This window comes from Hyperolius riggenbachi, chromosome 3 (assembly GCF_040937935.1).
Source record: "Hyperolius riggenbachi isolate aHypRig1 chromosome 3, aHypRig1.pri, whole genome shotgun sequence".
NCBI classification, from domain to species: Eukaryota; Metazoa; Chordata; class Amphibia; order Anura; family Hyperoliidae; genus Hyperolius; species Hyperolius riggenbachi.
Genome location: NC_090648.1, coordinates 107,784,336 through 107,798,130, shown reverse-complemented (window position 1 = coordinate 107,798,130; position 13,795 = coordinate 107,784,336). Strand labels below are relative to the sequence as shown.

General features: G+C 45.7%; 1 protein-coding gene across 1 annotated transcript in view; it reads left to right on the top strand.

Annotated features, from left to right (window-relative positions):
• Window positions 1-12,318, top strand: part of GOLGA7 (golgin A7) — a 30,983-nt gene extending 18,665 nt beyond the window's left edge. Inside the window, exons 3-6 of the mRNA XM_068274737.1 lie at window positions 1,306-1,458; window positions 5,070-5,171; window positions 9,873-9,932; window positions 10,864-12,318. Coding sequence (XP_068130838.1) covers window positions 1,306-1,458; window positions 5,070-5,171; window positions 9,873-9,917 — 300 coding nt within the window. The 3' untranslated portion in view covers window positions 9,918-9,932; window positions 10,864-12,318. The remainder of the gene's footprint in view (window positions 1-1,305; window positions 1,459-5,069; window positions 5,172-9,872; window positions 9,933-10,863) is intronic.
• Window positions 12,319-13,795: the final 1,477 nt, after the last annotated feature.

The following is a 13,795-nucleotide window of genomic DNA, read 5'->3' as shown; positions in this document are numbered from 1 at the left end:
CCGGGAGCCTGCGGAGCGGCGCCGAGGGCACCTCCTGCCTGCCACGGGCTGGAGGAAGCCCCAGGTAAGTGGATTCGGATTTTTATTTTTTACCAACTGTCCCTGAACCTTCCCTTAAGGATCACTTTAAGGGTCTGTGGCTAAAAGTATCAGAGGCAAAGGATCAGCAGGATATCAGGGAACTACTATTGCTTTATGTAGAAAACCACACCAAAATCAGTAAATGCTGCTCAACTGTTTTAATTTGCATAATTACAGTACACGTAATCGTATTATTCAATGCCTGACAATGCAAGCATATGCAAAGGCCTATATATCATCATATTACTGTGTATGAGTACAACCATCACTTTTTTAAAAACCTTAATGTCACTTTGGATCCAGTCTTTTTTGAGAGAGAGAGAGAGAGACCCAACTAGTATTGATTAATTAAAGAGAGTCTGAAGCCAATTAAAAAGCTTGTTTTAGCCTGTTATTTAGCTTAAGGAATATGGCCAGTGCTAAAACTCTGCATTCTTGCTGCAGAAGGAAGGTTTTATAACCCCCAAATCCCCAGGGCAAAAATCGGGGAGCGCTTCCTTGTAGAGGCAGAGCTTAGCCCTGTAACTCTGCCTCTACTCACGTCAATCCCTGCTGATCGGCGCCTCTCTCAGCTTTCTTTCACTGAGAGGAGCAGGGTGAGGCGGAGATCAGCGGAGAATTGACGCGACTGGAGGCAGAGCTACAGCATAAAGCTCTGCCTCCCCGGGCAGCAAAATCTACGACTTTGAAAGTTATAAAAACCCTCACTCTGCTGCGGGACTGCAGCATTTTATCACTGGCTATATTCCTTAAGCTAAATTATGGGTAAAATAAAGTTTTTAAAGTGGCTTCAGTGTCTTTTTAAAAGGAAATAAAAATGGCAGCTTCCATATCCCTCTCGCTTCAGTGGTCCTTTAAGCTTAGGCTAATTAGCTATGCGCCCTCCTTCTCACAGTGCATTCTGGGAAACCAGTTGTTTTTTTTTTCTATTCAGCTCAGAACACACAACACCGAACCTCCTCAGTGACGCACCTTGTCAGCACTAAAGATGTCGCCACCAGTGATACATTTCAGAATGTAAATCAAGGAGAGGAAAGACATTACAATCGGCAAACACTGGCTAAATGATTTATGAATTAATATTGTTAAGCAATTCTATTGGTTTGTTTCACTTCAGTTCCTCTGAACCAGGTGTACTATCAATATATATAATATATATAGTGGGAAGCAAAGCCTTGCACCTCAACTAATATTCTCATTCTATTCTTCTCTTTCTTTCTGTAGATCGACAGGCAGCAGTTTGAGGAGACTGTGCGGACCCTGAACAATCTGTATGCTGAGGCGGAGAAGCTAGGGGGCCAATCCTATCTGGAGGGCTGCCTTGCCTGCCTCACCGCCTATACCATATTCCTGTGCATGGAGACGCACTACGAGAAGGTGCGTGTGTTCCAACCGGCTGTTACGGAACCTATTATTCCATGGCCAACATACTTTGTCATGTATTTATTCCATTAAAGGCCTACTTATTAGTTTTTAAGTTCTCACCGAACAGTTTATTTTGCTAGCAAAGAAGCAAAGCTGCTTGCGGATATAAAATGAGCTGTTTTTAGTCGCAGTCAGCTGTGTTTAGCTGAGGTTTCTTGGAGAATGAATCGAGACCTTTCAGCAGCTCACAGATGAATTGGTTTGCCACGTACAGACAGATCCTGGATTTATTTATTCAGCTAGAGCTGGCCAGACTCTGCTAAACCCTCTCCCTCCCATTGAGAGGCAGCAGGCAGCCTTCCCATAGACCGCCAATCATAGACTCCACTGACAAGCGGTTAATAATCAGCAGCCAGTGTCCTTATCCCCCCTTCTAACCTGACTGTAAATATTGGCTTGTTGGACGGCTCTTCCCAAAGTGCTTTAAGGAAAGAAGTGTTGGATTTGGATGAATTCTCCTCTGTCAGAAGTGTATAGAGAAAGCATACTAATGCTTAAATGTGGGGTTATATATTTCTCCTTTACATGGTTCCTGTGTTAACTCTGCTGTTTCCCTAGGATAAAAAAAAATAGTTGTTACCTAGCTCAAGTCTGCATAATGTACAAAAATACATGGAACTGTGTGATAATATTCTGCCTTATTTATAGATTTAAAGGACAACTGAAGTGAGAGGGATATAGAGGATGCAAATTCATTTCCTTTTAAACAATGCCAGTTGCCTGGTATACTGGTAGTGTGTGAATCACACACCTGAAACAAGCATGCAGTAAATCTAGTCCAAACTTTACCACTTTGCAACCGCTTAACTCAGAATTGTGGCCGCAGAGTGGCTACCCCAGGACCACCTAATACAGGATTGCGTCATCTCGCAATGCGCGAGATTTGCAAGGAATGAGTGCTTGCACAAGCGCCGTTTCCTGCAGGGAGAGAGAGGCGGCTGCAGCGGTAAGCCTGCCAGTCAGCGATCGTGGCTGGCAGGCTTCCGATCAGAGCTACGGGGGGCAATTAAATGTAAACAGTGCTGCGGATCTCCCGCAGCACTGTACAATCGACAGCCTTGTCACTTCATTGTCCCTCAGATGGCTGAACAATCTGATCCCTGCCACAGTCCTATGCCTTATCGGCATAGGAATACGCACCGATCGCTGTCTAGGGACTATTTAGGGAGGGGATTAAACTAAATTGGGTTTTTTTTTTTTTTTTTTTTTGTCTTTTTAATGAATTAAAAAAAAAAATAAAGATCGCTGGAGTGATCAGAGACCTCCAAAAGAATGTCTTGTTTAGGACAAGAAAAGGAGGTAAGACTCAATTGTGTGCTAAGTTGTATGGCTGTGCAGCAAGCTGTCAAAGCTGTACAGCACTGATTTGTGAAAAATGGCCTGGTCACTGTGGGGGTTGTAAGCCTGTGGTCCTGAATTGATTAAAGAAAATCTGTAAGAACCCTCCCAGTGGGTACTTGCCTTGAGAGGAGGAAGCCTCTGCACCTAGTGAGACTTCCCCCGTCGTCCAGTGCTGGAAGCCCCCAAAAACGGAGAGGTAAATATTTACCTACCACGATCCGGCGCAGTTGAGCAAACCTGATTGGGCTCGGCTATTTCTCCCTAAGCCCAATCGAGAAGCCGCAACTGCGCATGTGCTGGAGCCGGACAAGGTGAATATTGCAGGTGCTACTGCGTCACAGCCGATATCCTTGTCTGCTGTGGTTTCGGTGGAGCCATCACTGGATCCCTGAGGCTTAGGAGGATGTGGGAAGCCTCATTAGGATCCAAAGGCTTCCCCCTCCCAAGGTAAGTATCCCATGTGGGGTCGGGAGTTATTTTTTTCACAGTTTCTTTCAAGCAAACTGAGCACCTGGAATTGCAATTTTTTTGTAATGAATTTCACTATAAGGGATGTTTGTAATAGTGTGCTGTGGGGGTGAGTATTACTCACCTACAGAGAGCTTCTCCTGTGGCCTCTTGTCCATATGGGATCCGCCCTTTTTTCCCACAGAGAGCTCTCACAGTGCCGTATCTTCATTTTCTCTGCAGAAGCATGTGTGCTCTCCAATGCATGCTGGGAGATGTAGTCTGTGGATGCGAGTACATCTCTATACTCTCATCCGTGGATTACATCTCCCACCATAAAAATTGCTGCATTGTGTGGGCCTTTGGGTGGAAAAGATGGCAGATCCCCCTATAGACAAGGCCATAGGAGCGGTCCCCCATAGGTAAATGCCACTCACCTCGTACACGGCACATGACAAACCTCCCTGATGGTTCATAAAACAAATCTGATCTGCAAAATTGTTCAGGGTATATGACTTAACATATTAGAAGCAGAGGATCAGCAAGACAGGAGATGCAAAAGATGGGCAATCTTGCGCTGCTCAGGCACCTGGATCAATGACCGGTCACACACTCTAGCGAGTCTTCAAAGCTGGATTGTATAGCTGGACTTGGTAAGAACAGAAGAAAGAAGGGGAGAAGGAGCGCTCCGTAGTGTGTTATCCTTTTTAATGAATAAAAAATAAAGCGCATACAAGTTGCACTTACTAGATTAAAAGCATTACAAGCATGTAACTGGGCTGTGATAGCCTTCTCTGCAGCAACCGAGTGGTGGTAACCTGGGGAACGCTTTGGCCAGTAGCTGTCCGGGTCTCGCATGGTAAAGGACTAGAGGTATCCTCCACGCCTTCGTCAGGCCCTGACGAAGGCGTGGACACGCCAAAACGCGTCGTGCCGTTATCCAGCACATGGACAGCACCACGGAGGATACCTCTGGTCCTTTACCATCTGAGACCTGGACAGCTACTGGCCAAAGCTTTCCCCAGGTTACCACCATTCGGTTGCTGCAGAGAAGGCTATCACAGCCCAGTTACATGCTTGTAATGCTTTTAATCTAGTAAGTGCAACTTGTATGTGTTTTATTTTTGACTCATTAAAAGGATAACACACTACGGATCAGCAAGACAGTCAGGTAATGTGCATTGTTTAAAAGGAAATGCATACGACAGCCTCCATATCCTTATCAATTCAGTTGTCCTTTAACTGAAGGCGGGTCTAAAGGCTATTGATTTTGAAAATACCTGAAAACAGTGTATTGCGAAGATATTTAAAATGGCTTGTGGTTATCGATAGGGAAGTACCTACTCGTAATCAAAATTTAAATGAGATATCGCTCAGAGGGGGAGTTAACTTGCCTTGAGGTCCACGTAACGCCTCATCTTCCTTCTACCAGGTTTGAAGGAGGAAGGGGTGGAGTTACGTGGACAACAAGTGGAACGAACATCTCTGGTTACCAAGCATCTTATAAACTAAGGGTAACCCCCCCCCCCCCCCCCACCACCACCACCAAGTTTCTGACTGCTTGTGCTGGTGAGAAGGGAAGTAAGGTTCAAAGATTTCATTCATTTATCCCCACTACAGGGTTCCTGCAAGAATGTCCAGGAATATTTTCTCATTCTAAACATGTAAAGAATCCATAAAATGTTTTTATTGTTAGGAAGAGATGTGAGGCATTAATGTTTATGCAGGGCCATTCACCCTTTGCTTATACCTCTTCTGTTGTCTCTCCTGCTCAGGTGCTGAAGAAGATTGCAAAGTATATTCAGGAGCAAAATGAGAAGATCTACGCTCCGCAAGGCTTACTCCTGACAGACCCAATAGAAAGGGGAATGCGGGTGGTATCCTTTCCAAATCTCATATATTACATCTGCTGTACCGCTTTCCGGTTGTGGCCTAAAATGGTGTAGAAAAGAATCACTTCCTTACAGTACAAAAAAGTCTGATATTTAATGGAGAGGGAGAGCTCTGGATCCTATTGAGCCCTCCCTGTCCCCTCTTTCTAGCACTGTTACCCCTGTTGTATGTGTTCGACCAACTCGCTCTTCCCCTAGTGCTGGTTGTGTGTAATGACGCGATCAGCACAAGGCAGCACTATAGGAATAGTGAGGGATAAGGAGATGCATTTGATCGCTGCGGGCTTCCCTGGATCAGGTGAGAGACACTGCTCATAATTACATTGCAGGGAGGGGCAGAGGACAGGCGGACACATGGGGGACAAAAACGGGGACAGAGGCGGACACATGAGGGACAAAAACGGGAACAGAGGCGGACACATGAGGGACAAAAACGGGAACAGAGGCGGACACATGAGGGACAAAAACGGGGACAGAGGCGGACACATGGGGGACAAAAACGGGGACAGAGGCGGACACATGGGGGACAAACGGGGACAGAGGCGGACACATGGGGGACAAACGGGGACAGAGGCGGACACATGGGGGACAAACGGGGACAGAGGCGGACACATGGGGGACAAACGGGGACAGAGGCGGACACATGGGGGACAAACGGGGACAGAGGCGGACACATGGGGGACAAACGGGGACAGAGGCGGACACATGGGGGACAAACGGGGACAGAGGCGGACACATGGGGGACAGAGGCGGACACATGGGGGACAAACGGGGACAGAGGCGGACACATGGGGGACAAACGGGGACAGAGGCGGACAGAGGCGGACACATGGGGGACAAAAAAGGGGACAGAGGCGGACACATGGGGGACAAAAAAGGGGACAGAGGCGGACACATGGGGGACAAAAAAGGGGACAGAGGCGGACACATGGGGACAAAAAAAGGGGACAGAGGCGGACACATGGGGGACAAAAAAGGGGACAGAGGCGGACACATGGGGGACAAAAAAGGGGACAGAGGCGGACACATGGGGGACAAAAAAAGGGGACAGAGGCGGACACATGGGGGACAAAAAAGGGGACAGAGGCGGACACATGGGGGACAAAAAAGGGGACAGAGGCGGACACATGGGGGACACAAACGGGGACAGAGGCGGACACATGGGGGACACAAACGGGGACAGAGGCGGACACATGGGGGACACAAACGGGGACAGAGGCGGACACATGGGGGACAAAAACGGGGACAGAGGCGGACACATGGGGGACAAAAACGGGGACAGAGGTGGACACATGGGGGACAAAAACGGGGACAGAGGCGGACACATGGAAAAAAAATACAGGAGGGACACGAGGGAAGAGGTACAAAATAATTGGGGGGAGGGGGGGTGGAAGGGGACAGCCACAAGATGCCCCTGCACTATAGACAACAGTTTTTTTTTTTTTTTTTTCCCCTCTAAACCTAGGTTAGTCGTATATACCGAAAAATACGGTAACTGTCTTACTTTACCGTTTCTGCTGTACATCTTGGTGACCCCCATTTTAATCTCTCCCATGAGCGATGAAAACTGGTGAGGAGGAAGATACTGGTCCCCAAGCACCTTACTTTTGTTCAGTAATTCCTTGTATGAGACAGCTTGAGAGCCCGAACAAATTCTGTGCCAGCAAGCATTGAATTTCTGGCTCTGAACTGAGCTTCAGCCAGCTCTGCATTGTAGGAAGTAATCATAGACATGATAAATTGGTTAATTGAAACAGCTGATACCAGCCAACCATCTGCTGTACTGTAGAATCTGTCACTATCGGAATGAAAGGTCTTTTGTCAGCTAAACTGAATCTGCTGGGATGGATGTTTTTTCAGCTGAGCATGAGGGGCGCATCATGTAACTATGGCAACCCACCACATCCACGGAAGATTATCAGCTGAAATCGTCCCCCTTTCAAGCAGACCTTGTCTGCAGGTGGTAGCTTGTCTGTATGTGCTTGCAGCATTCCATGTGATAAAAATTGCCATAATCTTATGCCTAGTACACACCATACAATTTTATGTTAGATTTTCAGTTAGTAGAGACTGGTCATTATCTCTGGTGCATTGTCTTCTGGTTATCTTCTGCTGAGTAGAACAATGCCTAATTGCTCGGCAGATAGATGGTTAGTTAGATAATTTCCAACATGTTGGAAATTATCTATCTGGCAGGTAAATCTTATGCTGGGCATACATGGTGTGATTATCAATCGAGCAATCAGCGGCTCGATTGATAATTTCCGACAGATCCAATCAGCGAGGCGCTCGATTCCCCGCTCGATACCCGCGGGCGGACAATGGGAAGAAAACGAGTGGAAGATTAGGAGCGCCCGAGGGGACGAGCTGGAATCAATCCAGGTGACGACCGGGGATGCGCCGGGATCAAGCCAGCAGCTCGATCCGGCGCATAAATCTCACCATGTATGCCCAGCATTACAGAAAATCTAACAAAAAATTGTATGTTGTGTACCTAGCATTAGATTGTTGCTAAAGGTGACAAGACCTCTAGCAATGTATGGGCAGATCGATCAAGATACAGATCTCTCTAATTGGACAGAGATCTATTGCCTGCCCATACACTGCTGGACAATTCTTTATCGATTGCAGATGATGCCCATGTAGTATGAAATGTCCCACTACCACAAGTCCTGATCTCTGCCATTGCTGCGCGGCACCACCGCATGGCACGTGCATCATGTAGTGACATCACTCATGCCCCTGTGTCACACGGGGGTGGTGGCAGATGAGGTCGGGACAGAGGGAGAGGTGGGATTTTACACTGCAAAGGGGGGGCATTTACATTAAGCACAGAGAGATGGCATCCGTTACGTTTGTCACTCATCGGAATATCAAACACTGTTACCACTGAGCACATGATTGAGCAGATCTTTCCAGCATGTCCGATCAACGCATTTCACCGATTTTTTTTTTTGTCCTGGAATACGAATCATTGATTGGGCATGCTGCTTGTTGCATTAATTTTCATCCAATTAAATTATCGACTCTGATGGTCGATCAGGCTGCAAAATTGGTAGAGCTATGGCCAACTTAAAGCCTTGTACGCATGAGACTAAACTCGGTGGAAATGTGTACAGCTGCCCTTGACAAATAGTTAAAAGTTCCGGCATGCTGAATCTTTAAGTGATCGCAAAGCACATGGGTATTGTCCCTGTCCTTACCCCACCCACCATAAGCTGTGCTGTCATCCCTCCTCCTTTCCCAATAGCAACAGTACACATTGCTCTGCTATATTAAAGAGATGCCTCTGTACAGAGGTCATCCCCACCAGCAGGGTCTACCTTGATTCAGACAAGCAATATTAATGCTGTGTATGCACCTTAATGGAACATTTTCACTAGGTGCACATTTTTGTGGGCTTTTTTAAGCACACAGGTTTGCACAGCAGTGATAAAAGCAAAATTAACATCCAGAAGAAAAAAATAACCGTTACTATATTTTGGTGAGGTGAACAGATGCAAACGGACAAGTGCAGCAGATGCAAAATGGGACGGCTTTGCTCTCACACATCTGCGCTGTCCGTTTTGCATCTGCTGCACTCGTCCGTCCACTTCCATTGCCGATAATCATTTGTTCCCCAGTTCTGCCGCTGCTGACTCTTACACTCGGTCCCTCTCAAAGCCAGTAAACAGACCGGAGGCCAACAGGAGCACGGGGTCTCCATAGGATTATAATAGACCAATTATCCCTACTAACAGAATTTTCATTGGTCCATCATGAACAGAATCCTCCCTGTTGCTGAGGATTCTCATGAGTCTTTTTGCAACCCAGTGGGGATTTCCGCACTTCATCTGGGCACTTATCTGTTTCCCGGGACCGAGCGCAGGAGTCAGCAGCGTAACCAGGGGATACGCGAGTATTTGCGTAACCGTTCTCATAGGCTTTCAGTGCCTACATATTTTCCCAGCTGTTCCAGACAAATGCAAGTTCGGACTTACATTTACCACAATGAGACAAACAGATCCAGTTTTTGTAGTGGCAATGAGACTAATCAAGCTGAAAAAACGTTGATCATTAAAGTGGACCCAAACCAAACATATTTTTTTTTTTATTCAAAATATTTAGTTGCACCACTCTGATACATACAAAGATATAAAAAAGCACTCCTTCAAGCCTATGAGCATTTCAGTGCATGCTTTTCACCCTCCTCTTTTCATAACTAGGGTTATACAGGTGGCAGCCATTAGCAATTCCTCCTTTGCCAGACACCTGCTATTCCACCAGTTTGCCGGATTCTGTCCCGGCAATATGAAAGGAAGGGATGGGTTCCTCCAATAAATGTAAAATATTTTACATTTGTCATCATGCAGCTGAAAAAAGGCTGCTATTTATTATTATTATTTAGAAAATATATTTTATTTCTGAAATCTTGTATTTTTAATTTGGGTCCACTTTTTAATGCTTGCAATAAATAGAGCCAAACTGGAAACAAAGTGATGTTTTTTATTTTTCACCATTTTTCATACCTCCTTTATACATAAAAGCAGAGGTTAAAAAATTGGATATATTTGTACAAATCTCTCCTTTAAATGTGCCCCATTCGGTTTTCCCAGCAAAACTCCATGTGAAGTCCTTTAAGCCTGTGGCTGCTTTTGAAATTGTGTATGTTAAATTGATATCAGTCTTCCTTTACACATCATTCAGATTGAGGTAACGATCTACGAGGACAGAAGCCTGACTGGCAGATAGGGCCGGTGTGTTATGGTGAGTTAATGGTGGTAATGCTATGAGGCAGGGCAAAACTCAGGTGCTTAGTTTGTTGCAGAGATCAGCACCCTTGAAACTATACGCTTGCTGTTTGCCATGTTAAAGTGCACCTGAAGTGAGGAAACTTGATATTTGCCTAAGTAGAGGGAGGGCTCTAGATACTATAGAGTGTGCCTTCTCTGTACGGCTTGTAGCTATTCCACCAAATAGCTGTTCATGTCTCTGAGTAGTTCTAAAGACGAGTGCAACCATACTGCACATGCGCGGCTTTCCACTGGCCTGAATGTGAAGCCGCGCAGTTCAGGTCCATTTATTTATAATGCATCAACCGTTGCCACAGTGACGCATCATTATGACAGAAGGGGTGGGAGAGTCGCTTTAGAACTTCCTTGCGCTCTGCACTTTGCTGTAATCAGCCAGGTAGCAACATAAAAAAGGGGGGCAATCTATGTTAAACAATTATTCTTGTACCTTCTTAGGTACAAGAGTTTATAAAAAAAAAAACTTATATCCCACTTTAAAAGGCATAGTAAGGCTGAGTGAGTGAGGTCATTTGGACACGGGGATTGGCTGATGTGTAATATACGCTTGTGCAAACCATCATTGAGATGGGCGCCTGATGTGGATAGTAGCCAATCAGCTACTACATAGGAAATAATTGTTGTAGAGGATTGACTGCAACTAGCAGTTTGGGCACTGGGGTTAGCATTGGGGGGGGGGGGGGGGGGGGGTTAGTTTTAGGCACCAGGAGGTTGGAGTTCAAGTGAGCAGGGGTGCTGAGAAAGTGCATAGTATTTTCATATTAGCAGCACCACCCAGTGCCCAAGTCTATATGCTGGCACATACTCAGAATAAGGGCAGACTGAGAAGATAAAATCACACCACATGATCTGAATGAGTGGAATAACTGCCCCTCTCTCTTACACAGGTGACCAATCCTTATGCTGTAAATACTCTCTGCTGCAAAGACCGTCCTCCCTGACATTCCTTCAGTTGCCATTCCCATGTCTGCAGCACCTCCTCCATGACCTTCTTCTGTATGTACCTCACGGACCCAGTGCCCCCTCCTGTGCCAATCCGTGCCCCTGTCAGCCTGCTCTCTATGCCGGAACATTCAGAGAAGAGGGCTGAAGATGGCTTAGCAGAAGGGACTGTGTTTTCTTGGGAGAATCTTTGGGTGGGGATTGTGCCAATGTTCTGAAACCTTTATGGAACTCCTGTGCTGTGGCATCTACAGTATCTGTTGTGTTTCGCTAGCTGTAGGGTGAAAGTGATGTTTAGTCAGAATAAAACAATGACTTGAGGAAATGCATTGCATGGTATGGGGTTTGGAGAGAAGCACTCAGGACTGGAATTATGCAAGAATCATAATATTACTTCTTTAATTATTGTAAGTTTGCTTTCAAAAGGTTGTTTGCCCCATTACTTAGCTTTTCCTATCTGGGGAACCTCTCTGGAGGTCAGAGAAGTCATTGTGTGACTGGAGAGTTGCTGCCTTGTCTGTTGCCTGATCTTGTGCTGATACTCATGACTTAAGGCCCATACACACCAGTGTTCTCCCCAGAATTTTTTTTCAGCCGGGTGGCATGAAAAAGTAGCTGGGTGGGGCGAGATGAGAGAATGCAGGGTCGGTGCTTCTGTGAGCAACTCTGCTTGCAGCATAGGAGGAGGGGAGCTGTTGACAGCCGGGTGGAGCACCCGGCTAAAAGAGCCTGGGGAGAACACGTCACTCCTTTGACTGATGTTGCAGGTCATGGATCGGGACACTACCCCTTGGACGACATTGCTGAGCCAATACTGTACAGCTAATGGCACGTTCTGTTGCTATGCGGGCGGTGTGAGTAGCGTGCACAAAGGAATCTGCCATTGCTTGGCCAAGTTAATCCTGACGGATCACATGCAGGTCGGGGGCTACTGTGCACTCGTTGGTCTACCGACTTTGATCAAGAGTGTGTGTAGCTTTACAGCTCTAGCAGAACTCTGAGACAAAGTAAATTCCATTGATCTTTAGGCTGTCTGTGCCATACTACATAAGCTTGGCACTGGCATTTTGGTGCTGCTGACTATCGAAATTGACCACCTTGGAGGATGCATGTCAGTACTGGTGAAATCACTAGGAGGCGCAAGTTAATGCAAGCAACTCATAGAAATGAGCTAGTCTGCTCTAGTATTTTGGTCCAGTGTGAATGTGCTTCAAAACCATAGAGACCCAAAGTGATCCACCAGGAAACCTGGCCTGAATTTATTAAGCCTGGTCTATTGGGTAGCAAATGCTTACAGTCAGTAGGTGATGCATTTGATCCATAGCATCTGTTTGGGTTTATTAGCAACTCATTGACCATCTCTATTAAAGGTTGAGAACTTGGATGGGGGGGGGGGGGGGGGGGGGGCGCGTTACACAGCTAGGCTAGTTGGGGAAGGATTTTTGATCATGTAAAGAAACTTGCTCACTGGTTAAATTTTTTTGTCAATTTTTTTTTTACCAAATAAGAGTTGGGCAGCTTTTTGATTAGATTAAAATGCTTCTTTTATTACTTTAAATTACTTTTCTGTTTTTTAATATCAGTTTAAGATTATTGGATTAAATCTGCCCATGTGTGACCAGCTCAAAATGTCACTGCTGTAGCAGTATTACAACGGAGGTCAAGATTCTGATGACCCCCATTTGTCACAATCTTTCTTTTTTATTTTTTTACCTTTGTGGAAGTGGCTGGGAATGCTGGGAATACACGGTTATCTTTTTTTAGGTGATTAGATGGTTCGATGGATAATTTCCGACATGTCTGATTTCCCTTTCGATTCTTTCGCCGCTCAATTTCTGATAGAAGTGAATGGAAAAAAATAAGAAAAACGAGCGGAAGATAAGCGAATCGACTGCAGAAACGAACCGTGTATTCCCAGCATAAAGCCCCCCATACACACACACTCAACAGCAGTCTTTTATGCACCACAATTATCAAACAACTTTCTTTTTGGAGCAACCAAAAAAAAGTTGCTTGCTATTGTTCACACAACTGATAAGACGTCAATCCAACTGTTGGATTGAAGGCTTATCAGTGTTATCAGTTGTTTGAACAATAGCAAGCAACTTTTTTTGGGTTGTTCAACTTGTTTCACAACGAAAGTTGTTTGATAATTTGTGCTGCATAAAAGACCGCTGTTGAGTGTGTGTGTGTGTGTGGGGAACACAGATAAGGGCCCTTCATAGTGAATGTGTGGCTGATAGGCAACACACCTTTCTCCCAGCAGGCACTGTGGTAGGCTCAGCTACAGTGGTCAGCCTCTAAAAAGATCCAGTAGACCTGACTGCTAGAAGGTTCAGCATGACGTAATGTGTGGACATTCACTGTTGAAGAATGTTTCCACCTCACTCCAGTATCTGGTTGCTGAGGATGCAGGTGAGCTTCCTCTGTGATCAGCTGGCACTTTGGGGAAAGCCAAGACACGGAGGCAGGGCCAAGAATAGCAGGTGAAAGCAGGAAGTCCTGCAGATTGATGAGGGGGAGGGTTGTGACGAGTAGGGCCCTTTTAAAATTTTGATCGTAATTATGCTACAACTGCGATTTTTATCCATTCTCCCTTCATTACATTACACCATGTTTACGCGTTTCACAGTTTGATTGCATGCATGTTTTCCAACGGTAGGGGAACAAAAGCACAATAAAAATGTGATTTCTGGATTGCAAGAAATGTGCATAATATTTGCTGTGCCATTTTCTTGCACTCCCATTGACTTGATCTAAACACTAATGCAGAAAAAATGCAGCAAATGCAGCAAAAAGTCAAATCACATGAGAGAAGAGGGCAACGCAATTACTGGGTTAACCATAGTGCTCTTGGGATCAGTAAATTGTATTTGA